Here is a 26,440-nt window from a genome sequence, read left to right as displayed (position 1 = left end):
TGTTTGAAAAAAACTACGGGTCGGAAGTCCCATCAACTTAAATTTCTGAGGATATTTTAGTTCAAAACATACTAGATCCATCAGTTGTTTGGTAGAGATTTTTGACTTGTGTTTTCATCAAAAGTTTGGGTTCATGGCTTTGTGTGTGTGTTCATGGTGTTCTACATGTCATAGTTGTAGTTTTTTTCTTGGAGGCTTACCTCCATTATTTTAGGGACAATTGGTGCGGCAGTCATGGGCAGAAGAAGTGGTAATTAGAGGTTAGCTTGAGTTGTACATAGAGCAAACAAAGGCATCATTTCTGTCACCCAAAGGAATTGGATTGTTTTACAGAACCTGCCTGGCCTGTTCATTGTTAACCCTTTCACTGTCAGCAAAGGTGCATAGGTCTTTTCACTCTTCATTCAATGAAAGGGTTATTTAAATTTGTGTGTGTCCTGTAGGGCTTGAAATGCAACCATTTAGGTAGCATATGTTCACAAAATTGTATTTGAGCAACCAAAAAATATATTTGGGAGGATTTGTGTGACCTGTTTTAATTTATTTACAAAACACTCGCTAATTAGCCTACTGCACAGTAGGGGTGGAACGGTACACTGAAGTCACGGTTCGGTTCATACCGTGGATCAGACATCACGGTGCGGTTCAGACATCACGGTTCGGTACGAGTTTGGTACGATGGAGGGAAAAGCAAAACAAACCAGGTTCCTCTACGAGTGAATACGGGCGCAGTGAAGATGACATGTCAATTCCGCTTGCGTCAGTAATTTGTGTTGGCCCTATTTGTATGTGTATCTTATGGCTGGTTAAGCACTGTAGGGAAGAGAAGTTTGACAATTTTTTTTTTTTGTCTCGTTCCAGTGATTGGCACACCTGGGTGATGGCGTCGGATATTTTTTGTAATTTATCACTCGCCAGATGCGTTATCTGCGTTAGCATGTTAGATGTATTTCCACTCACATACCCAACTGCTGAACAACGCCGACACACAGTGCTTGTCTTATCCACCACTCTCTCGCCTGTACTACTATAACTCAATTGAAAACCAAAGTTTTCTCAAACTTGCCATCTTAAAAAGGCAGACGGGTCCTCTATCTCTCGTGGGTCCCCACCACTCGCCTTACTCGTTCTTAGTGCTGCTAGGCTAGCTATCTCTGACTCACGGCGGTGCCAATCAGAGCTTCAGAGCAACAGATTAGATGTTTTATTTATTTTTATACCGTGTAATTTCATGCACCGAACCGTGACGCCTGTACCGTACGGTTCGGTACGAATACCTGTACAGTTTCACCCCTACTGCACAGTGTGCCTGTTGTGAGCTGATACAGTGACCGGTCTACCGTGCTATCCAACGTTACACAACCAGTTCAACTTCATCTTTACAGTCTTAACTTGCAGATTTTAGATTGGTTAAAATGAGCTGTCAATCACTCCTCGTCACTGCACTCCGTTGCCATGTGACAGGGAGCTAACTCGCGCTCCAACATTTAAGATGGATGCTTCTTCATTTTTGCTGGTGCTCCTGACTTTTTTCAGTTAGGATCACCAGTGCTGCCAAATAAAATAAAAAATATATGTATTTCGAGCCCTGAAGTATAGAAGAGCTACCCCGAAATCCCCCCAAAACACATGGTAAAAGTTTAATCATCTCATCCTTGTCAGTTGCTGTACATTGTAGGTAATCCTCATATCAATTTTGTGGGTTTGGGCTGCTTTGTGTGTCATGTCAGAATGTTCTTGTGTGCAATCAAATCATTGATGACAAAGGGAAAAGATGGATTAGACAGATTGGGGTTGATTAAAAAAAAAGTTGGGTGTGCCCTCTAGTCTACACTGTTGGATTGTTCAAAACCAAAACCGTGTGTGTGAATTTGCTTGGTGACTACAGTTATAATCGGAGGGAGCCCAAAGGTATCTGGAGTGTGGCTAGAACATATCCTTTTGGCTCTCCCGACTTTGAGTTTGGGATGCTGGTCGTGGTTAAGGGTCTAAATGGTACAGGGTGAAAGCTTCGAGGTTCATGAGACTGTCCTCTGAGGACATCATCTAAAGGGGCTCTTTCACCAGGACGTCAACAAGAAAGACGAGAAAAACCTGGTGTGGCCGGTAAGAACTAAATGGGAGATAAAAAGACAATAATCATGTTTGAACAAGAAGTGTGAGAAGTGAGTTTTGCCACTGTGAGTGCAGCCTTGCGTGTATGTGTGTTATGTGTCTTGGGGGGGTGGTGGTGGTGGGGGGTGGGGGGTGGTGTAGACAGGCTTGACACAGGCCAGTGAGAGTGTTTCTCATTCCCTCCGGCTTTACTTTGAGCAAAACTCACACCTTTCAAAGGTGTTTTTATTTGATTTTTTTCTATATGTCAAATGTACTGCAAATAAACTTTAGTCAGTCTGGAATTGCTCCGTTTAATATGTTATGTCTTTGACGAGGGCATGTAGACAATGATGAAAGGTGTACTATTGTTGGTAAAACATATATACATATATTTGTTAATTCCTTTACTTTTTACTAAATTCTTTCTCCCTTTTAAAGCTCAAAGACTTGAAAGGCTAAGGAAGGAGCGACAGAACCAGATCAAATGCAAAAATATTCAGTGGAAGGAAAGGTCATCCTCAAAATCAGGTATACTAATGTCCATCTAGTCAAAATGTTAAGATACTTACATACTCCATACCTCCAAAGCAATCTCCTTCAGAGGCATAGGGAGTACAATTGTTTTTGAATTTGTACAGTTGTTCCTGTTAAGCTCCCTCAGTTACACTCTTCTCTAATCCTCAGCGGAGGACTTGGGGTCGTTGTTTGAGAAGCGGGACTTCAAGGATAGGCCCAAGAGCACAGGTACCAAGTCAACCCTGTCACTGCGACTGGAGCAGTGCCCTCAGCAACTCAATAACCCCTTCAACGAGTACTCCAAATTCGACGGGAAGGTGAGTTGCACCTCTGATTTAACGTTGTGTGTCACTACGAGTTGCCTGTGCTTGGACCTCCGAAGCCTGTAGCTGACGTGCTTTTTTAGCACTTGTGTACTGAGCAAAGATGATGTGTACGTTACAGTGCTGTAGTTGTAGTTCGTTTTTATTTGTAGACAATTTAGTAGACGTATGCTGAATATGTTTTGGGAAGTTACTTGTTTGTTATCTGTTACATTATGGCTGAAAATACTATAATACTATACTGTAAATAGGAGTACACCATTTTTTGTTGTGTTTTTTGCCATTTCCCATCTAAGTCATTAAAGTGGTACCATAAACACGTACTGTACTGTAAAATGAAGTGTGCACATAATGTAAAACACAGGACCAACCAGGTTAGCCAACAGTAACGAGTGCTAACAATGAGGAAAAAAAAAAAAAGAACTTGTAACTTTTTGTCCTACTCCTAAAAGTGTTGGCTATCCAATACCTCCCCAGATGCCTCACACTTTTTTGGGGGGGGCCATGTGGCGATGTCATTTACAACCACTTAAGCAGTAATTCCTAAAAATTGGGAGCCATCTCGGGATGTATATTGCCATTTTGGAGCAGCTCTTCATCGCTAATGGCACAGGCGCAAGTCTCTAAAGGCTTGGTGACCTTCTTTCTGTCATTTTGCTCTCAGACTCGCATGATCCAGAGAAAAGAGCAGACTGCGAGAATTGTGTGTCGAATAAATGTCAGGGCGAATTGCTCGGGCCTTTTACAGGGATTTGTAGGAAAGAGCAAAGGTCACTACAAAGTGCCTTAGCTGCTTGCAGACAACCTGGTGGCTCAGATTAAACAAATAGTCTTTGATTCATGCCAAAAAATGTCTCCTCTGGCGTCATCAGGGGGCAAAGCCAGTTGTAACCCCCTGTAATATCTCCAACATCAGGAATAATATTTACATTACATATAACTTTTAATGATACCCGACTCCCATGACCCGAGAGTCGGCTTAAAGGCATTAGCTTTGTTAGTATTAGCATTACTGAAATATGGCTGCAAAGTCCTTCCTGCTTCCTTATTAACATATATTCAATAATCATAAAGCCACAGTTTTGTCCTTTTCTAAGGACATTTGGTTACTGATTTTCCGAGCCCGCTCAAAAGTACAATTCTTGATTTGTCATTACGGCGGTTCTTCTCGAACGTGTTGCGCAAAAGTGTCAAGTTTGCTGTTTTCACTTTGTGTGTCAAAAGACATACATTTAATGGGATTTCCCCACGTTCTTTGTGTGTCGTGTAGTAGGGGCCAGGCTGTGCGGCGGCCAGATAAAGATTCATTGCAGCTTTTTGATCAGAGACTGGAGTAATGAGAGGTGTCCGTGTGCTCAGGCAGATGTTTACACAGACCCTTGCCTCGCCCGCCTCTGACAGCAGTTAAAAAGTACAGTCACCGTAATCAAATTTTGCGGCGGGGCCGCGTCAGAGAGGGACGACTCAGATCAAATTAAACTGTATTTTAAGATGAATGTGCCGACAGGTAGAGTGCATAAGGATGTTTTTTTCCTCCCTCCCTCAGTATTTATTTTTATTTATTTTTTTACCGCGTTGTTTGCATTACACATTGATGTCTTATGGTGACATATGTACGCTGAAGTAAGTTCCCCAAAAGCAATTAAGAAAATAGTCCATCACTGCATTGTATTTGTATATGGCTATATATTTGGATGGTATGATCTTTCTGTGTGTGGAGAAAAGTTGAATAGAGGGAAAGGGGGTGAAAGGGATAGGGACATCATTAGTCTAGGTTTTATGAAGGAATAACCTAACATGCCTTTCACTTAGTTAGAAATTAAATCGTCCATTTTTATCCCATCTTGTGGTTGTGACAATGACCATTCCGACTTGGCTGCAGATGTTCTTTGTAAGTTTCAGCTCTCATAACAGAAGATGTAGGGCTACGTAATATGGCCTAAATTATATCATCGTGCATTTTCAATTCATCATTTTAATTCTAATTTCCAGAAAACATGCTTTAGAAGCTGTGCCTGTGCAAGACTCGAGGATGGCAACTGCTCTTTGTCTCGGTCCTGGTGTTACAGTTACTATATATAGGTTTGAAGTGATATATACATTCTGAATCTACTCATCTTGTCTTTCTTTTAAAAACGGTTTGTTACCAAGTCAGCTTCAAAGTCTATTAACTGTGGCTAGTATTTAATGGCAATGTGTTTTGATAGTTCATGTGTACATTTATGTTCACCATAATCGCAAGTATATAACAATCTCAAACAGATCAATGTCCTCATTTGCAACGTCATGGAGCCCCTGGATAGTCTGTAGGGTTGCAGTTTGCTTAGCCACAGATCGGTTCACGGTATAAATTCTCATCTTCACAATATGTGCATTCATTCACACTGACTGTTGATGCGTAAATGTGACATGTGACACACACAGTGAGTCCCTTTTCACAGAGACTGTATTTTTTAGCCCAGCCAGACCCCTGAGCTATCATGCCATCATCAACAGTAACTACACCTCCAAACAGAAATGTATAATTTGCCCTTGAGCGAGGACGACAGTCACCCTCAAAAATCCCCTTTTCCCACCACCACACCACACACACACACGCAAACTGCTCCGCGACACTGAGTTGCATTGGAATCAACAATAGCGGATCGTGAAAACAGCAGGGTTAGGGTGTGAGGAGTAGAGCCCCAAACGTTCTGTAAGGAGCCCAGCACTTAGGACTGTCACTTACAATGGAGAGACCTCCATGTCCTCCTCGCCTACAGAGTTAATCACATGTTGTCATCGTTCAGGGGAGGTGGCACCACCATAAAAGCACTGGCAGTCAGACGGGAGAATTTATCTGCTCATTACTTGCTCCCCCCTTAACGAAGGGGTGCAATTAAGTTGCTGCAAGAGATAGAGCAGTGTTGCGGTTAGATTGGCTGACAGTTGGGAAAGGCTCCAGAGTTGGAACTTTGTTGTTGGTTGCTCTGTGGGTATTTGTTGGTTTTCTCTTACTCCCTCAAGTTCCAGGATCATAGGTATTCTAGCAAAAGGCGATCAAAAGGCGACTCCCACTTGTTGACGTGACCATTGCAGAGGACAGCAAGTGTTGCTGCTTCAATAACAAGACTAGCACATATGTGAACTCTCCTAAATCTCGATCCAAGAATTGTTTCCCAAACTCTCTTAAAAGTACAAACGGGACAGAACTAAGTGGTTGTAAGGAAAGGTTATCAACGAAGGTTGTAGTGCGTCAAGGACATCCGCTGGGTCGTGCCACTCCAAGTTTCGGAGTGAGTATGGAGAATAATTGCATTTCAACACCTTTTTTGCACAGCTGGAGTCATATTCCAGCTGACATCGGCACCTGTGCACACTACATCGTCAGCCCTGGAGGTGTGGTTGCTTGTCTAACCCTCTCCCAGACCCAGATAATCAAAAGCACAGACAACCCCCCCCCCCCCCAACACCTCAAGGCGCCATAGCCACCCACCGCCACCCCACCCAGACATCACCATAGCAACCATTCCGAGACTGTAGCCATGGCATAGAAGGAACTATCGCATTCTAATTATTAAAGGCGTGATTAGGGAGATTGCGTCTATTTGATCAATCATCTACATGGAGACAAAAGACTTGTAAGAGAACAAATACCTTTTACCACTTAAACGTGGCATAATTGATGACGACTCTTAACTGAAATGGTGTACCAGTGGATATTTTTCTTTGATTGTGGCCATTATCTATAAAGGGCATTCTGAGATATGCAGTTGCTGCTCAGATTATAGTTGTTGGATGTCTGAAGCACACAAGTTCACTGTCGGAATGCTCTTAAATGTACGTTTTCATATGATCCAACAGGAAATTGTAGACTCATGAAAACATTTCACAAGGGCCTTAAGGCCTCGCACCACCATGATGATCTGACATTTATACACACTGTCCTACATTAAATGCGTGTGTGTGTGTGTGTGTATGTATATATATATATATATATATATATACACACACAGCATACTGCCGCATATATAACATAAGTTGAAGATCATGCTCATATTTAACTTTATCTTTTCTATTTGTCACGTATCTACCACCTGCCAGTTTTTTCTTTTTACGCCTATTATAAATAAACAAGTGTTTATAGCAATGATGCCTCAGACAGGATGACGTTAGCTCCTGAAGAGATGCTTCTCCTAGCGAGCGAACAGCACCATAAAAGGAGGAGACCCTGTTTGGACGTTTTTAAATCACGCTGCTACCATTGCCTGACATCAAGCTGTGCCCAATACAGTTTATTACCTGCCCAGCAGTATCCAGAAAAGCAACAACAGAAATGATAGAAAGCATGACTTAAGCGTCAAGCCAGTATGAAAAGAAAGAGAAATTGCATCTGGTAAAAATGTTCATAAATGAGAACAGACACTCATTTCTAGCACCACTTAAATGGTGCTAGAAATTATATGACTTAGGCTTATTACAATTCTTTCTTTGGTACTGTTGGTAATTAAGGTGAGTGCACTTCACAACATTTATGTTAGTTCGCCAGCTAAGAACTTTGTCAACATAATATAATGCATCTTTTATTCTTTATTTTCCTTGTCGCATTCATTTGTTTTTTTAGTAACATAATATATGATAGTATTTTTGCCTCAGTGGGTTGAAATATGCCATTGATAATGAATGTCTATCTCTTCTTATAAGACGAGAATACTACAAACCAGAGGCTGGAGGGTAACCAGGGTAACTGCTTAGCTATTATGTTTTTGTGTGTCATGTAATGAAGTGCTTCATCAAAACTGGGGCCACGGAATGAAAGGTGGTGCAGTCTACGCGTTTAGCAGATAGCTGGTGGTGCAGTTGTGCCGCGATCACAATGCAGATGACGCAAGTTTTTCTCTCGCAGCTGCCCCGTGGCCACTGGAGCCTCTGAAAACATCTGGGTCCCTTTTGATGGGAAAAAATAGTGTTTTTGGGGTCCAAATTACTTTATAATTTGGCGCTCTCAGTCAGTCGAAACGCTTGATGCTTCATTATTCACGGGTCAGTGGGAAAGTGCCTGCAACTCAGGCTTTCTGGCATGATTAAAAAACAATAAATGCGCCATTTAAGAAATTGCCGCTGTCAACGAGAAGCACAATGCGTGCATAAAACCCATTATGTGAAGATGCTAATGAAAGGCCTCAAAAAATATGTATTTTTTTTTCCCCCTTCTTACTAATTAAATAAATAAATGGTCACATTTATTGAATGCAGCTCGTCTCAGAAGAAAGGCCATTTCTCCATACATAATAATGTAGTGTAGTCTTTTTCCCAACTGAATACATAATGTGTTATCAGAGCTGATCTCTGTATAGCTTAATGCAGCACCATCATGTTTGAAAATGAGACGGGTGATCATTGCAAAACACAGATTTCAGCAGTATCAGTTTTTCTGCATGTTTTCTAATTATTCGTTCTACGAGCACCCGATTGAAGTCCAGTATGCCAACATTTAGATTCAGGTTTCAAAATGCAGATCTGCAACTATGAACCTCAAATTCTGATCACGAATCATTCATGAATATTGACGTACATGTTATCGATGATTGTTACAACCGTCTTCCCACAACGGGATGAAAACGTCAGGAAAAACCACCAGCACAATTTTTTTTTGTATTTTACATTCTTGACTCCCCAGTGAAGAAAAGACGACCCCTTTTTGTATTTGTTCTCGGCTTCTTCCTCCTTCCCTTCATCTTTCCTCAGAACTGGGCGACAAAAATCTCCTGGGGTCAAATTAATTTCCAGGCCTCAGCTTATTGAACCGTGCTGCCACCATGTATTACATTCAGCCCTGGGTCCTCCTCACACCTTGGCCCCGGAAAGTTCTACCTGTTCTCGGCATCGCAAATAGCCTCCTCTTTCATTTTCTGACAGGTGTTGTGTTTTACCTTGTAGATTTGTCATTGTACATCATTTTATTCGGGACGGCAGACCCATTTCCTTTTGCTTCATCTGATTGATATCACATATTTTTCTTTTTACATTGGGGTCATGAACTATTTTTCGGTTACATGGTTCATATCAGAAAAATTAAATTAATGTTGACATGTTCTTCAAATAAAGAATCGATTGAAGTCATACAATGAATGCACAAATTTGTAAAAAAAAAAAAAAAGTATTTTGTGTCACTTCGCTGAGACAGGATTAGGTTTGAGGGAGTTGTACAGACAAAATCATACGCACTAAATTACCGTTTTAATCAAGCCTTGCCACTGTGTTGATATGACCTGGACCTCAGAGCAAACCTCCCTCATCTCCACCTCCATCTCTGTTTACGCGGTGATACCTGCCAGAAGTTGCCAAGTCGCCCCGCTTTGGGTTCCTCTTTTCATCCCGGGGATAAATGAACGCTGAACGAACGAGCACCTTGTGTCACGCCCTCTTGGAGCGATAAACACACACAGCGGACATGTTGTCATTAGGAGGTGGCATGTAAAGCGGCCAGCGTTGATGGCGTATAATTTAAGCTTCTTCCCTCATCTTACAAAGACCTCTCCCACGTTATTGTTGTGTTTGAGGACCTCGCCACCAGTAATTATTTAAAGCAACTTAATCACAGGCAGTTGGCTATTTCTTTTTTACAGAAAGTAAAGACTCTCTTGCACCCAGAAAGGACGAAAGAGAAAAGACGCAATACTTTGCTATAGTGCTCAGATGAGTATGTTCTCTGACATATTCCTTCACTTCCTTGTTTCAAATAGGGCCACATAGGTACAACCGCAACCAAAAAGATTGACGTCTACCTCTCGATGCAGTCGGCCCAGGAGAAACTGCATCCCATGATGGTGGTGACCATCGCCAATGCCCGTGTCCACGACCTTATTGGCCTCATCTGCTGGCAGTACACCAGTGAGGGACGGGAGCCTAAACTGAAGTAAGCTCACACACACACACACACTCGTATGCATCAGCTCGCACACAAACCCATATTTCCAAACACCTTCACACGCAAACAAATCATTCCACGACATTGCTTAACCACCAGGTCACAAACATCCAACAGCAAAGCCACACAATCGCCTTTATCTCAGGAATCTTTTAAAACTGCTACAGTATCTCGTTGGAGTTTAGCAGTATAGCCACATCTCTATTTCCAGCTTGTTATCTTTCCAGTTGGGTTTATTCTCCTGCTTTGATGCCTCTCCTCCGACCACACATGCCAGCTTTAGCGGCTCTCGCTCCCTCCTTTGTTGGTTTTATATCACCTCTGTGAATAAGTCTCCACGGGACTCCCTCCCAACAGTGCAAGAATGTACCTCCCGGGTCCGTGGCATCACAACAAGGATTTATTACACGGGGCCCACTGAAAAGTGGATAACAGTTGAGCGACGAGAACGAGGAAAAAGAATGGAAGGGGGAGAGAGAGAAGGCGACAGTGTGTGTGTGTGTGTGTGTGGGGGGGGGGGGGGGTAGGTCTTTTTAAAACAACAACCAAACAACCAGTACACAGTGGACAGTTGTTGGGAGGTTGAGGTGGGACATGAGTGGCATAGCAATGAGGAACCCGAGTCGCCCCAGGAGGGTGTTGCCACACAGCCGAATGAGAGGTAGAGGATGAGTGGAGGGCACGCGATCATCTCCCCTCCCGTCAGTGTAAATGATGCGACCTTTGACACCAGTGGATGCACCCCTCGCACACACACCAACATCTGCACGCACGCACACACACGCGCCCGCGCGCGAACCTCCCCAGAGAATGCCTGGGGCCACAGTAATAGTCACCAGATGAATGCAACCTAAATGTAAATTGGACAGAGATCTGCAGTCCTGTAGTGTTTAGAATGTGGGCCTATAAAAGTGGTACATTTGCTGAAATATCTGTTTATATAAATGAATATGATATATAGTAGTGCACGCATGTACTTTCTGGTCCTCACCATGTGGCTTTGATTAGGCTTTTTTCAGAGGAAGAGGTTTTCCGCCTTTTTCCAAATGAGGGAACTTCTTCGGACAATGTGTTGTTCTACAGAGAATGAGCAAAAGTGAAGGATGCAGGAAGAGGAGAGGAAGGAGAGACGGATGAGAGAGAGATGGGGATAATTGTGGCTCAGCGCTAGGGGAAGAAAGGCGGGGGGGGCAGTGTCGGACGGTTTGTGATTTCCCTCAGCTCTCGGGGCTCTGTGTCTATCTGTCTCTCTGTCTGTCTGTCTGTCGGTCTGTCTCTCTCTGCCCCTCCCTGTACTGAAGGGCACAGTAGCAGCACAAGAGCTGACAGGCTGGCTGACAGGATGTCTTTACCACTAGGGCCAGCAGCACAAGATTGTGTCAGGGAAAATAAGGAACGCACACACGCATGCACACACAGCTGCCTAACTCTGGGGTATCCCCTGAAATTTCAGCAAGACCTCTATCTGAACTGAATAATGTGCAGGGAACATGGGGACTATATACATTGTAAATGTATTCTATCAAATATGAACAGAACATATCAGTTGCAGGCTAAGTAGCAGGCTAAAAGAAATCTCTTAACCCAACTAAAATGTTAGGTTAAGAGAAATGTAACAAAGTAAGCTTCCGTCTGTTACTTTGTTTTTGTTTTGTTAATAGCTTTCGAAAGCACATTTCTCATGCGCAGAATGGAGAACGTTGTCAAACTGAGCAACCAAACTGAAAGGGATCGAAAGAGGACCTCAATTGGAACTTCCATAATATCGTCTGTCTTCCCAGCCACCCACCGTCACTCTAGCTGCTAACATTCCTGAACCCCGATATGGCCTTTTTACCCAGTGCAGCGAAACAAGCTTCTCACTGTTGTCTCCCCTTTTTAATTACCCCCGTCTCGTAATTACCCAGAAGCGTAAATCGTGTCGGTGTTTGTTTTGTTTGATGTCTCCTTGTTGTTGCGGTCCCAAAAGCTGTGGAACAGTGGCAGGGGCCCCTCTGGGATTTTCATGAAAAAATTACCGGGAAAGGGGCCAAAGCGAAAGAGGGGCTATGGTTCGGACGAGGAGAAAAGAGAATGGGGTGTCTCTTTTTTTGTTTTGGTTGTGTGTTTAAAAGGGTTGCGATTGGCTATGGAAACATGAACTCGTACACAGGGTTAGTGTGTGAGTTAATGTGCTCCGATTGTCCAATTTTGCTGCCTGTGTACACACATGTAAATATGAGCGCACACACACACACACACCCATAACAATTGAAATGTTCGGCTTGAGGTTTAGCCTGCAGTAAACCTCCGAGGGTCCCCTGAACCTCCTACTTCTGTTGACTTGTCACACTGTCGGCAGATGGACTCGTAATTCATCGACACATCCCTCCGTCTCTCTCCCTCTTCCACAGCGAGAACGTGAACTTGTACTGCCTCCACATCGCCGAGGACGACGGCGAGGTGGATACAGACTTCCCCCCTCTGGACTCCAATGAGCCCATCCACAAGTTTGGCTTCAGCACCCTGGCCTTGGTGGAGAAGTACTCCTCTCCCGGCCTGGCTGCCAAGCAATCTCTCTTTGTACGAATGTAAGTATTGTAAGGATGTAAGTACACAGTTAGAAGCTGTGTCCACTCCATTGAAAAATGCATGTCGGTGCCCAGTAGTCTTACAGTAAAACACACGCCCTGTATTCTGAGCTGTATTCACTCCAGTTACATCAGTGGATCCCTGTAGATTTGTGATGTCGAAAATACGGTAGACCTGCTGTTGGTGGTACTGGGTATAAGTATTAAAAGTAATCTAGAGACTGGGAATGATTCATCTGGCGATGGTAGAAGACAGTGTTAGTCTCAGTGCGGTAGTTAAGGGACTTTTACTTTGAAAAGTTATGCCACTGTCATAGTCACTTCTGTACATGCTAATGTGCAGCCAATATGTTTGCCACTAAGTCATTGTTATTCAAGGGACGCAACATCCGAAAAGTGTCAGAAGCTTTAAAAACAAAGGAGAAGAGAGGTTATTCTCAATGTATTTGAGTTCTTGGAGCCAAGAATGCATTGCCCACACACCCGAACAGCAGATGTGGCCTCCATGTTGGACATTGGCACAAAATCAAATATCTTAGCCAGACAGGTTACATTAAACATTTCATGTCTAGATTACAATTATTTTTGCATGAAAACGTATGGCATTGCAAACCTCTTGATGAAAACGTTGCCACTGGGCGTAGGTATTATTTTCACAACACTGTGTCAAACAATTTGTACGCAGTGGCCAAATAAAAGGCATTCCCCATCTGATAACCAATACATAACGACAGTCTGATTAAACGAGCAATCAGATTCTGATTATGCATTTCCTCCGGGTCGCAATTACAGGACCGTTTTCAATTTCAAAGGCCTAATGCGTTCAATGTCCACTTCTCCTCCAAGGCTTATTTTGTTAACAAAAGGCATACAGTTGTATGTAAAGGCCTAAGACTGCTGAAGAAGTTGCCTGTAGTGTGTGGGATAGAAATGAACGCAGACCCAATGAGAAATGTCTGTTGGCAATGGTGGATTCAGAAAGGGCAAAAAATCCCACCAACTCCCCCTGTTACTCCCTTTTCCCGACCTGCTCCCAAGTTTTTCACGAGTGTTCATCATGGTATTGGCAAGGATTCAATCCCAGATGTCAGTCGTGAGTTTGTGTATGCTGGATTAGGGTTGGAATGAGACCGTCTGGGCACACATTTTTTCCCCTTCCTCCCTGAGACGGTTTTTGTTTATTATTTTCATTTGATATATGTCTCGCTAATAAACAAAAGTGAAACAGAGATATGGCTATGAGTGTAGAGAACCGTAAATTCTACATTCACACGCTTGACTTGTATCAACGTTTGGGTCAGTGTTTGTGGCTTATCCATCTGCTCAAGTCCTGAAACGTGTACACCACAGCCCAAGTACATTTTCCGCTGTAATTCTTCTGACGCTCATGGGAGGACAACTGCTCTTTTAGCTGTCTCAAATGACCTGCAGAAACATGAAATGTTGTGGAAGGCAGGGCTTGGTTGAGACACTACCCCGTGTTCTATTTGATTGCCTACAATTGTAAATCAACAAGTGCAGCCTGTCCTCAAACTCCTTAAAATGTTTGCAAAGATGAACAGTAGAAAAAATGGGTGGAATAAATGTGTGTATAAACCAAATGCATCCAATAGATATCAAGGCATTGAAATATCTGAATGTGGCTGATTACAAAAGGTTTAGTTTTGTTCCGTTTTTTCAATTCCAGTTATTCAGCTGTATGTTCCCTGACGTGCCCAGGGACTAGACTCTAATGAGCTTGTTGTGTTAATTTGTTTGAGAGAGCTTTTTAAGAAGCTCCTTTTCATTTTAATTGCTAATCGGGTTTGGAGAGTCCTTCTTTGCCAGAGAGCTGTTGGCACACATCAAAAGCTTGTGTGTGTATGTGTGTGTTCCAGCGCAGTGCACACGTGCTTAGGTTCATTTTTGCGGTTTGTGCACTTGTTTGGGTGTACGTGTAAGAGTGAAAGGGAAAAGCCTGTGTGTGTTTTACTGTGTGTTAATATGCACAGACTTGTTTGCCTGTTGTGTGTGTGTGTGTGTGTGTGTGTGTGTGTGTGTGTCTATAATAGCCTGAATCACCGAGTCCCCTCAGTTCCGCTTTGCAGACATGCACTACAGTAAATTACCATTTGGCCTGGGCCCAAAACGGCTGGTGTTTAACCACTGATTCCCCCATAGGCCCTCTAAAGTGCTCTGTCGGGTGGCTGGGCTAAGCTAGACTAGGCTAGCTCCTCCCTGCATCGAGCTAACTGCTGTGGAGCTAATGGCATGTTTTAGTTCCAGAGAAACTTCTGGCTTATCCACTCGCTCCCTCTGCAGTCTGCCATTCGTGTGTCGCAGGCTAACCTAAAGCTGACAAGGTGTGGCACATGGCTTGACAGGAGACAATGACCATTGATGGCAAACGTTTCAGTCATTGGATACGGCCCTTTTTTTTTAGCGTGATTTCTGAGGTAATATAAAGTAATATGGAGTCAGGGTTTCACTTGCCTCAAACATGCAGGACCACTTGAACCAGCTGCCCTCATAAAAGGGTGACCAAAATAAAGAGAGAGGGAGAGATCTTGTTAACATGGGCCTCCAGTGACATGTCAATAGCCGTCTGCCCCCCCCCATCCAAATGAGAGGAAAGAAATGGTGATAAAAAGAAGTAAAAGGAAGGAGAGCAGGATGGAGGGACTGGTGGGTTTTCCTCAAGGCTGGTCAGTGGTAGCGGTCTTTTTCGGTCACACAACCAAAGCCAATGTGATGGCTTGGCACTGATGCTGTCAGATTAGCTCAACCTTTCATGGGGAGTAAGGCCTGAAAATAGAAGTGGATGTTCGAGTCCTGACTGAAACATGGACGACTGGAATGTTTTCTCCCTGGTTTCTGGCCTGGGGTTGTTTTGTTTGTTAAGTTTATTTGTTTGTTTTTGGTGTGCTGCTGAAGTGTTGAAATTAGTTTATTTCACACAAATGCTTTGCGGATATATTTTTTTAAAGAATAGCCTGAATCATATGTCCATTGCAGTGTGGAATTATAACTCAAATATATACCCACAATTGACAGAAACAAAAATGTATCTCTAAAGTACATAATGGTACACTTTAGGACAAGTACAACAAGAGCTTTCTTCTGAAAAGAAAATTACTTTTATCAGCCGACTTTAACAACACTGTTAAATGGCTCCCCCTTTTTTGAAAGTGGCCAAAGCGATGTCACACTAGTAGATAATAATTGTGTGTCTGGTGGACGTTTATATCAATGTTTCAGAAGCTTTAGGATTGCAAAATAAATGTTATTATTTGAGCGATATTTTTACTGACATTTATTGTAAACATTTACAAACTAAATTATGTTGAATGAAATTCAGATGCTTTTCAAATGTATCTTCACTGTTGCAATCAATCAAATATTCTCTTTCTTGCTCTCTGTCATCTCTTTATCCAACCCCCCCTACCCCCACCCCACCACCACCACCACACATTTACACCATCTCTCTCCTCTCCCTCCAGAAATGCTGCTCATGGCTTTTCCCTCATTCCAGTGGACAGCCTGAAGGTGACCATGAAGGAGATCCTGCAGAAAGCACTCAAGAAGAGGAAAGGCTCACAGAAAGGTTCAGGTAGGAATACTTACAGAAGAGTATGAAACTCTTTAAAAGACCCACAGTGTTAGCACTGCACAAGAAAAATAGTAAAGTAAAACTACACGTTCCCCTTGTTTTTTTTTTTGTTTTTTTAACATTCTCTTTTTCAAGTATTTTATGAGACTTTGCACACAAAACACACACAATGCACCTCTGCCACACACCCTATTGACTCGGGATAGCGGGAAGCCATCATGGTACAATCTGTGATAGCGCGCTGCCATACGCGGTTTAATTTGTCACGCCTGGATCACCGTGGGATCAGATAACGCTCAGAGGTTTTAATACAAAAGTCGGACGTAACGGATAGAGTCTTGCCAGGACATTGATGAACGCACGGGGAGGGGGCCTCCTCCCCCAATACACACACACAACCCTCCCCAATCCAAGAGATAAGGGCCTGAAAGAGATCGTGTCTTTGGTAGCGACGGGCCAGGCCCCATAGCAAAGAGAGGAAAACAACTCACAGGAATTACAAGAACTTGGAAACCAATGATCCGAAGAGAACATCATGAAATATGTGTGATTGAGATGAGGGGGGGGGGTGTGCGGAAATGCACGTCTTTTTTGTCCACCACTATTGGTGATTGTGATGGTTCCTTCAGGAGCTGGACTAGGGAGCTGCGTTCTCTGTATATTTGTGATTGCTTAATGCGTCCATCCCCCAGGCCTTGTGTGGTTTGTCAACAGTAAAGCTGTTTACGGGAAAGCGATCCCTTTCTGGCCATCCAACCAGCTCCTGCAAGCTCTTCTGTGAGACCTGGAGAATGGTCCAGGAGGGCAGTTTTGTGTTATAAGATGACCAGAACTTGAATGAATTGTGTTGTTTTCTGTTCTTCTGAAAATCAGAAGGGGAAAAAAAGTTTCTCGTAAAATGCAAGTGCTTTTCCAATTTGCAGGAGTTCAGGGAGAAGTTTCTGCTTGAAAGTTTAGTCCAAATGCAATTTGTTCTAAAAGCATTCTTTAGGGATTTCCTTGCGTGTATGCCCTCCGGCTACCAAAAGTACAGTTCCATTTAAAAACATGAAATTTGAATGAAGCTGTTGAAGTTGAGACATGCTTACTAAGTGAGGTGAATCTGATGATTTGCTCCACTCTCTGCATCTAGTTTATCATTCCTGGGTTTTGTAGTACTATGTTCTGCAGTGTTTGCTGGTTTATCCACTGGAACTGGACTGTTCCAGGGCGAATGAGTAGATGAATACAAGCTAAGCTGTTCAGTTTCACTTGGGCATTGATTTAATCATGTGTTAAGGTATTGTGTTGACTTGTTTAATGCTGGATAGGCATTCTTTTGGCACGACGACCACTTCTTCTTTGACACTTTGTTGGAAATTGAGTGATTACCTCTTTAAATTCCTCAAATTACAATCAGCGTACGTTTAAAGCGTCAACCCATAAGTCCCCAAAACATATAGACTCTTGTTATTTAAATGTATTCTACAAAAATGAAATTACGATGACTGAATTAAATAATTATAGACTGATGTCAAGCAATATTATTATTTTTGCACCTCTTTTTTTTGCCCAGACATGAGCTCGCTTTTCCATTCAGTGATGGACGAGGCAGTTTGAGGCAGGCGAGGATTTTTGCTGCAATGATTGTGCCGGCTTTCCTTCCTTTAAAGAAAGGAGAATGGAGGATGACTGACTCAGTGGGTATAAAGAGAAACAGATGTGATGGAACAGACATTATGAACAACCAACCAGTTTGTGCTGTCAAGATTTCACCAGCGTTACCCTTTTTTTTTTTTTTTTTTACCCCTTTGTTTCACTTTTTGCTTCAATCTGTGTCAAGTCACATGGGAGACTAGTTCCTGGGGAACCCAAAGAAGCCCTTGAATGAAACTAAAACCATGCCCAACCGCTTACTAAAATTGGTTTAATGGGAGAAAATATTATTCTAAAGCCACAGTCTTGCCATCATTTGAGTTACACACACACACGCACACAAAACACTCTTAATTATGTAATTCGTCAAAGCGTTCCCAATTGCTCATTTGACAAAGCAAAAACAAAATTGGACCACTTTCATCCCTAAAAGGCTCTTGTAATGTAGGCCAGGGATAAATGCATTGAGAAATGTCTCCAAATATCCTGAGGTAAAATACCTTACCAGTTACGTCCATTTTCTGCAGCAGCGGAACTCTCAACACCTATTGAAGTGGGTCTATTATCCCTTTTTGGTTGCCAGTTTTAGCCTTTATTGCCTTCAATGGGTCACTTTTAACCCTCATTTCCCCCCTGTGTTTAGAGTACCAGGCAAACCTCTGGTTCTATGAATCGAGTAGGTCAGATGACAGCAGGAGCACCATGAAAAGCCACAGACAATTTCTGAATGAGTTTCATGGCTAGTGTATTTCGCTCTAGCCTTGCAAGCTTTTCAGCCGAGATGTTTCCCTACTTCTAGGTAATGTGACACTGACCATATAATGTGCCTGCGATTAACAATAATGATGGATAATGTTTGGAATAACAGTGAGCTCAGCACACAAACCCCGCTAGGATCTTTGGCGAAGGCCGTACGTCAGGTCCTCGCTCTGTCCGGGTGTCTGTCTGTCTGCGTGTCTGTCTGTCTGTCTGATCCCACGTCCGTATGCTGCCACACGGGGATATCCGAGTGCATTTGTATTTGTCTCGGTCTAAACTGACAACATGAAGGATTGAACGTTTGCGCAGAGTGCACAGCACTTGGCCACGTCTGACAGCTGTGTCTGGCATAACAGGTGTCATCTCAACCCTCTGCATGCTCTCTCCATGGTCTCATCCTTGTTTTAAAGGAGTCTGAGGAAAACGAATGGGATTCTCCCGCCATAGTAGTTGCTTGCAGATGTTAGTTATACACACAGGACAAACACACTCTTGGGTTGGATTATTCAAGGAAGTCAGCCTGCATACTTATGTTTTGTTGTGATTTCTAGTTTAGAGATTCTTAATATATTAAAGGCATATTATTTAGGTTTAGTTTGAATACACAAACATCAAACTGCGTTCTGTGTAAGGTCAGCGGATACCATTTCTTAATCACCGCAGGTTTTGTCTTGACTTAGTTTTCACTGCATGTAAGAATGAAATATGTTGAATTACTGTCAAGCATTATTATAGAACTCACAATTTTACAATTATGATAACATGTTATCATAATTTATCACATTTAGATCACTTTGGTGTCTTAAACAAACTAGGATAGATCTGTGAACGTTTTTGTGACACAGCTAAATATCTGGCACTTTGTCACTTTTTCACATATTTGGAATATCCCCAAATCATCAACTGTGATTGCTTATGGAGTTTCTTTTTAACTTCAGCAGCGTTTTTAGATATTGTTATTGACTTGAGGGGCAGATCGAACAATTCTTAATATTTTATACGGTATTTGAGTACAATCCTCAGCATTTTCAGTTTCTAGCTGGCCTTATTTCATTAAGCTTGCCCTCACATGTCTACACTACACAGAAACCCCACCAAATCTTGTGAGAGAGAACCTCTGGGTTCAGCGAAGCATGTCACCCATGCCCGCCCTAGCATGGCTGGAGCTCAGGTGATGGGTTGGGATTTATTTCTATATCCATTGCAGGCCAAGACCTGAGTGATGGTGATTAGGTTGTGGCCCAGTGTCTGTGGAAAATTGGCCAGTTGATAACCCCAAAACACCACCACCCCTCTGATTCTCGGAGTCGCACGCACGCACGTGCACACTTTCAAGTGAGGGCTACTCTCTCATTTACATTTAGATGAGTATTGATTATTTATTTACTCACTAGAGTGAGACTCCTTTCCAATCTTCTCTGTCTCTCTTTCTCTCTTTCAATCTCTTCCTCACTTTTCTTTTCACAATAAGAGTTCAAGGTCTCGCCATCTTGCTGTGTGGCTGAGTGACGATTCTTACCTCGCCAGTGAATTACTTTTAGAATGGGATCAATGTGCCTAGCTTGGTGCAAATACTGCTGGTATTGGCAATTTTGGCTTTCATTGTCTGCCAAAGTGACATTTCTCTTCGAATCCTTTGTATCGTTCCATCTTTGTGTTTGTTTTTCTTCTGGCAGGAGCTTAGCATAAATATATGTTCGCTATCCTTCACTGATTGCATTAATCCCAGTTCTACTTCTACCCGCCTCTGTCGGTTGAGAGAACAGCAGCAATAAAATAAATCGATACAAACCCAAACATATTTCAGGGGAACGTCGCAATCAAGAGTCATACATCTATGAACTTGAATATAGTCTTGCGGACATTTTATTTATGAAATTCATCTCTTTGCTTCTGCAAGGTGACACGACCTCTCTCTCCTTAAGGGCAAACTGCTTATCTCTGACAGCCCCTCTTTTCCCTCCATGTGTTTATGATCGGATAGTTCCAGTCCGTAAGAAATTGTCCAATCAATAATTCCCCCAAATATTTTTATAAGGACAATAATGCAAAATCCATAATACTGTGCACATTTTTGTAATGTGTAAAGACAAACCAGAATGAATAGAACATAAGTGGATTTTTTTACGCTATGAAATATGACGTCTCAGAAGGTGGGTGTGTGTTTGTCTGGGGGGAGGGGGTGGAGGCGGGGGAGAGGGGGGAGAGGGGTGGAATATAAAATGGCTTGGTCTGTGCCAGTAGATAAGGGGTATTGAATGGGGCTTGTGCACATTATCGGGCAAACTGTGGTGACATTTGGGGAGGAGGTGATGGCTGGGCCTGGGACAACGCATGTGTTTGAACTGCAAATGAGGTCTGGTGCTTGGGGAGAGAGGCATGTGTGTTCTGCACCGTATTCGTTTTTTGGTGGGACGTTTTGGTTGTTTGAGAGTTCGATGCGTTTATTTTAACAAGGTCTTCTTTTCCTTTTTGTTATAGCAGTTTTTCTTTGTGCATACATAGTTTGCTTACTGCGTGTAGCCTAAATGTGTATATATGATTTTTTTTTATCCATTTTTATTTTACACTGCATACAAATGACTGTGCTCAACCACAAGCACACGTATTTGGTTGAGCACATTCATTGTCATTTGTATGCCAATGGGATATTGGGGCTCCCCCAAAGTACTCTTTCTCTCATGGCTCTTGTCATATTTGCTAATCCTCCACCTTCATGGATGCGTATGTAAGACACCAACATGTATAGTACCGTGTCTCGCCTCCAGGCAAGTTGAAGTCTAGTATTCCCAAATTACAAAAAAATAAAATTGCACCCTTGATTGCACATAGTGGCTACTTGAACTTTCATTTACTCAGAGGACTTTATTTTTTGTGTTCTACTTGTTTGAAGCCATATCTACTTTTTTTCAATGGCATGGATAACTTACACCTGCTGTGTGGCCTTCTGAAAGCACTCACTCACATTACAATTTCGCACACACACGCGCGCACACACACGCGCACACACACACGCTGAAACACACACACGCCGAAACTCGCGCACACACACACAGTGTCCACTTCTCAGCATGTGGTTTTAGTCAGCAGGGCATAAATCTCTGAGGTCACGTCATGTCCTCTTTCCGAGGTGCACCCGCTCCACCACGGATCTCTGCGGCAGGAAGGAATCTAAAAGGTCACTTTCTGTGTTCACCATTAGTCACACTCTTTCACCCCCCCCCCCCCCCCCCTTCACTTCAAACTCGACATCTCAACAGTGACCCCTCAAGGTTTGCGGCCTTTCCGGAAATCTTACCACAAGTGCATTGTCTATTATCTTGTTCCCTAAAGAACTGGAGGTCTGCGCTACTCTACAAGTTTGGAGATCGAAGCGCGAAGCCGCGACGCTTCAACCGCCGTCGTGCGAGGTGTCCCGCTTCAGTGCATCCCAACCATGTTTGTTTACCTTTCCATGAGGAGGTCCTCAAGGGCTTTTCAAAGAGGCATATTACTTTTCTTCCCCGCAGATCGCTAGCTCACCGCCGCCCTGGCTGACATTTTCGAAACCCACGGTATTTGCGAAAGGGTAAATATTGCCCAAAGTCTTTGCCCTACTTTGACTGGCTTCTGTTGTATAGATTTTTTTTTTTCTTCTGTCCTTTTTGTGTTGAAGAAAACAAATACACGCTTTTCTTCCTTCGCTCACACACGCGTTGTTACGGGGGTAGATTTTTAAGCCCTCTAATATAATATCACGACACTGCAGGGTGTTCTTACACAGTGCTACCAAGATGTCTACCTTTCCTGTGCCATCGTTCAGACATAACATATTGATTCAAATGGACAAGGTGGATTCAATTATACCTGGAGATATAATGCAATGTGCCTGGCCCACGTCCCCTGTTTACTTGTTAATCCAATCTCTGTATGCCAGTGCTACTACTTAAAAAGACCTCTGGTTCATTTTTTATTTCCCAAGCAACAAGATCACATTGTCTACCTATAAATTGATTCTGTTGTGAATAAAGTGCACAAGCTATCACTGACTAAGTGCATTTTTGGCTTCTCAGAAGGTCGAGAAAACTGTAAGTTTCAATGAGCGATTTGTATGTTTGCTCACACATAAATTTGGAATCCAAAGTTTGGTAATTTGGTAAAATACACACGAGAAATGCAATATATAAAAGATATATTTGTATGTGTCAACACTGTGTTTACATTTCCTCCTTAAAGTGAACTACCTAGATGTTTTTTTCTTGCCCTTGTTGATGGAATATCATCAGCCTTTTAACTCTGCACTGTAGTACCTGTAGTGCCTTGAATTTGTCATTATGTCATTTCTAACCTCTGCCCTTGTATATGTCATACAGTAATAGAAACCTTTGTACCTTTGCCAGCCCTCCCCCCCAACCCCTCCACTAACCTCTCCCCAAACCTCAAAGCATTACCGTAATAGAAAATTCTCCAATTCTTTTCCCTCAGCCCCCAGTACAGTACCATTTGGATGTTACCTCCATACAGTTTCACTTTATTCCGTTGTCGGTCCCTTTTCAGTGATATAATTGCATCTGGCTATCTCTCCTCCATGCCCCCAAAGAGGTCAGCCCAAACTGGGTCCCTCCCCATTACTGCAAGACTCCTGGTCGCGGGGAAAAGGAAAAGGTTGCGAATCTAATCGGGCTTTTCTAAATACGGCATAGCACCGTGACCTTGACATGCCTGAGGACTGAGATGAAAAGAGTCTCCTTGGTTGGAGTTGGGGTGGTGGGGGTGGGGTGGGGGTGCAGTGAGACTGAATGCGGCCCTTGTTTGGCTGGCATTGAAAGAGCTAGTAATGGACGGGACAGGGTTGAGAGCAGAGAGAGAGAGAGGGAGAGGGAAGAGAGGTAGAGCAAGAGTGGTGACCACTACGCCCTTGGTCTTGATAAGTGTGGCGGGAGCCAAAGAGCATTGTGTGTGGCAGCTAATTGTGGACATCCACTCTATCAGCTATTGGAGGCTGTTACACTCAAAATACATCGCCATTTCCTCGAGGGTGGGACATTTTCTGTACTGCTCTACCTGCTCTGTAAGTGGACCTAAAGAGAACCTAACTCACAGGTGCGGCGCTTCGCAGTCACTTCAGATATGTTCTCTGTGGAAATCCTAAAAGCAATAGGTTTAACAGGGGCCGTACACATTCCTTAACAGTCCTGTTAAAATGCCCCGGTATGAGCCAGCAGTTTTGGGACCCATCTTTGTCACTTATCTTCCTCTTCCTTCTTCTTCAGGTCCCATGTACAGACTAGAGAGGCAGGCGGAACCCAACGTGGCCGTAGATCTGGACTGCACCCTAGAGAGCCAGAGCACCCTGGAGTTCTGCTTGGTCAGAGAAAACAGTGAGTATCTGCTTGGGTCAATACTGCTGGATACAGTCTGGTTGTATTTTATTGGACTATTTTTTGAGGAATTTCGGGCTCTGTATTTGGATATAATATTCTCCTGTGCTGTGCCACTATTTGGGGCACATTTCTGGCCTGTCAAAGGAACATAGTTCTTTTATTTTGCACCAGTTCAGTGACTTTACTAAAGGGTTTTTGATGTTGCCTCCCCATGTTACCAGACCTCTTCCTCATGGCACAAAGCGTAGAGATAGACATGCCAAAATGATTCACTATTAACACCATTCCATGCCTCTCATTTCTTCTCTCTCTTTTGTCGAATTTTGCTTGCCTCTTTGTTTTCCCTCTCTCTCCTCCCTCTCCTCTCTCCTCTCTCACCCCCTCTCCTCACCCTCTCCTCTCTCTGCTCTCTTTCCTCTCCCTCTCCTCTCTTTCCTCCCCCTCTCTCTGCTCTCCTCTCCCTCTCCTCCCCCTCCTCTCTCTCCTTCCTCTCTCCTCCCCCTCCCTCTCTCCTCTCTCTCCTCCCCCTCCCTCCTCTCTCTCCTCCCCCTCCTCTCTCTCCTCCCCCTCTCTCCTCTCTCTCTCCTCCCCCTCCTCTCTCCCCTCTCTCTCTCCTCCCCCTCTCCCAGGCTCCAGAGGAGAGGAGAGCTCGGAGGAGGACCCTCCCATCGACATCACCACGGTGCAGGACATGTTGAGCAGCCACCATTACAAGTCCTTCAAGATCAGTATGATCCACAAGCTGCGCTTCACCACCGACGTGCAGCTAGGTAAACAGAAATGCAAACACACACACACTCTACTCCCTAGGTTTCAATCCATTGTTCCAAGTATCAGAAAAAAAAGAAAAAGGCATCAATTTCAGGTTCTACAAATAAAGATGGAAAAAGGAATGAATGCAAACATGTCTGGCAAATGAGTGAATCACAAAAGACTGACCAATAAAAACTATTAGAAGCAACTACTCAAAACAATGGAAACAAAGTTCCAACATCTGGGTATGTTAAAAGAAAAGTTTTTATTTTTTTATACCTTAATGGTTTTCCCAAATTGTATCTCTCCCCTCTCATGCTTTCTGTTTCCAATTAGTCAGGCAGGCCCTCGGCCCAGGTTAGGTTTCAGCCAGGGGAACACAAGCACGACCAGGGTATGAAACCAAACCCTACCAATCACAGCATCGTCACAGGTCAGCCCAAGGGCACAGGGTCACTTCCTTGAAAGCAGCATCCATCTTGTTGTTTACCGAGAACTGCCATGGTAACTGCTGCCGTGGCTACTCCAGCCAGGGTTATGTGATGGTCGTAATGAGAGCTAATTCAGACCAGGAGGAGACAGAGGCATGATGGCCACGGGCACGAAGAAGAACCATGTCGCCATGTATGGCCACCCCTCCATCACTAGAACAGCTACAATTGTGGCCATAATGACAATTTCAGATCTGGTCACGGTTCTATTTCTAAATATAGTGCAAATACCGTACACGAAAGGAAGCTTTTTGAAGTCAAACTGACAAGAATGTGAATCGCAAGGAACGTGCGGGTCACACAAGAAACACGAGGTAATCCCTTCTTGGACACAGACTTTTGTCCTCAGCATTGTCCTAAGACTCGACGAGCTGTAGCGCACCAACACTAACAGTCCTCCAGATAACGATACGCTAGCGCTCTTCGCAGTTTCAGTTATTTATCAGCTTTTCTACCCAAACCGATATCGTTGAACGTAAACCAGGGCTTTGCGGTGCTTCCAATCCCTAGTCTGACAAGGGATGGGTCTTAAACGCAGGGCACGTCAGATGTTCCCCCCCCCCCCCCCCCCCTCCGGTACGTCTACGCCTGGCAGACGGTAGCCCCCCGTGTTTCTGGTAGATAGGGGGAGTTCCTGGGGTTTCATCAGCAGACGGCGGCTTGCAAACATCCCGGCTGACACGCCAACAGATACCCCGCCGCCGTGTCAGATTAAACAAAGTTTTCGGGGACGGCGAGGCGGAAAAGGTGGCTGTAAGCCGAACTGACAAACCTTTTTGAGGGGTTTTAGTTTGTACGTAGGGGTAGTGTTTGTTGGACTCAAACGCTTTCCCTCCCTCCCGCCTCATTTTCCTGGCCCTGTCAGTGTGCTAAGCTTTGCGGCGTCTTTGAGAACAGGCTGGAACAGTACAAAGAATAGCTACACTCCCAGGATTCTTACTGATTACCGCATGCTGGTAATTTCCACCCCCCAAAGAAAAAGAAAAACGGCAGTGTTACAGGTTGAATGGCATGCAGACGGCTCTGGTTGTCTCTCCGAGTCCCTGTTTTACAAAGGGAGGTGTGTGTGTATGTGGCAGACTTTCTTGCGGCGGAGAGGTAGAGGAGGTGACGGCAACAGTCACCGCGCGAGAGGAGTCAGCGCACAGCTCTCGGATTGCGTGCGTGCGCAAGGTGTGCGAGGGCGGAACGAGAATGCCCGGGTGTCTCTGCACCAATGGCAGTGGCCCCTGTGCGTGCGTGCTCGACTCGTATTTGGGCCCGCGGGCAGATTCGAAAAGGTCGCACAGGCCTCGGAAAGATCTTTCCAAAACAAATGGTTGGAGTGCAGAGCTGTTTTAACGGCTTAGAGGTGAGGAGTCCAGAGGTGAATTCGAATGAATCCACGACACGACCATACTCTGGAGAACATGCCACCAACAGCCACGTTTCTAC

General features: G+C 43.8%; 1 protein-coding gene across 3 annotated transcripts in view; it reads left to right on the top strand.

The window, feature by feature from the left end:
* mapkap1 (MAPK associated protein 1) overlaps positions 1–26,440 on the top strand; it is a 38,586-nt gene that overhangs the window by 1,494 nt on the left and 10,652 nt on the right. For 2 of the 3 annotated variants that reach the window (XM_084694104.1, XM_084694103.1), the window contains exons 2-8: positions 2,536–2,625; positions 2,782–2,930; positions 9,662–9,834; positions 12,240–12,416; positions 15,896–16,005; positions 23,652–23,759; positions 24,392–24,532. In XM_084694104.1, the coding sequence (XP_084550230.1) occupies positions 2,536–2,625; positions 2,782–2,930; positions 9,662–9,834; positions 12,240–12,416; positions 15,896–16,005; positions 23,652–23,759; positions 24,392–24,532 (948 nt within the window). Of the gene's footprint in view, positions 1–2,067; positions 2,107–2,535; positions 2,626–2,781; positions 2,931–9,661; positions 9,835–12,239; positions 12,417–15,895; positions 16,006–23,651; positions 23,760–24,391; positions 24,533–26,440 lie in introns of all 3 variants that reach the window. The other variant, XM_084694105.1, reaches the window with a different exon arrangement.

This window comes from Hypomesus nipponensis, chromosome 27 (genome assembly GCF_054491055.1).
Source record: "Hypomesus nipponensis isolate SF chromosome 27, ASM5449105v1, whole genome shotgun sequence".
NCBI lineage: Eukaryota > Metazoa > Chordata > Actinopteri > Osmeriformes > Osmeridae > Hypomesus > Hypomesus nipponensis.
The sequence above is the reverse complement of the archived record's forward strand: the minus strand, read 5'-3'. Positions and strand labels throughout refer to the sequence as shown.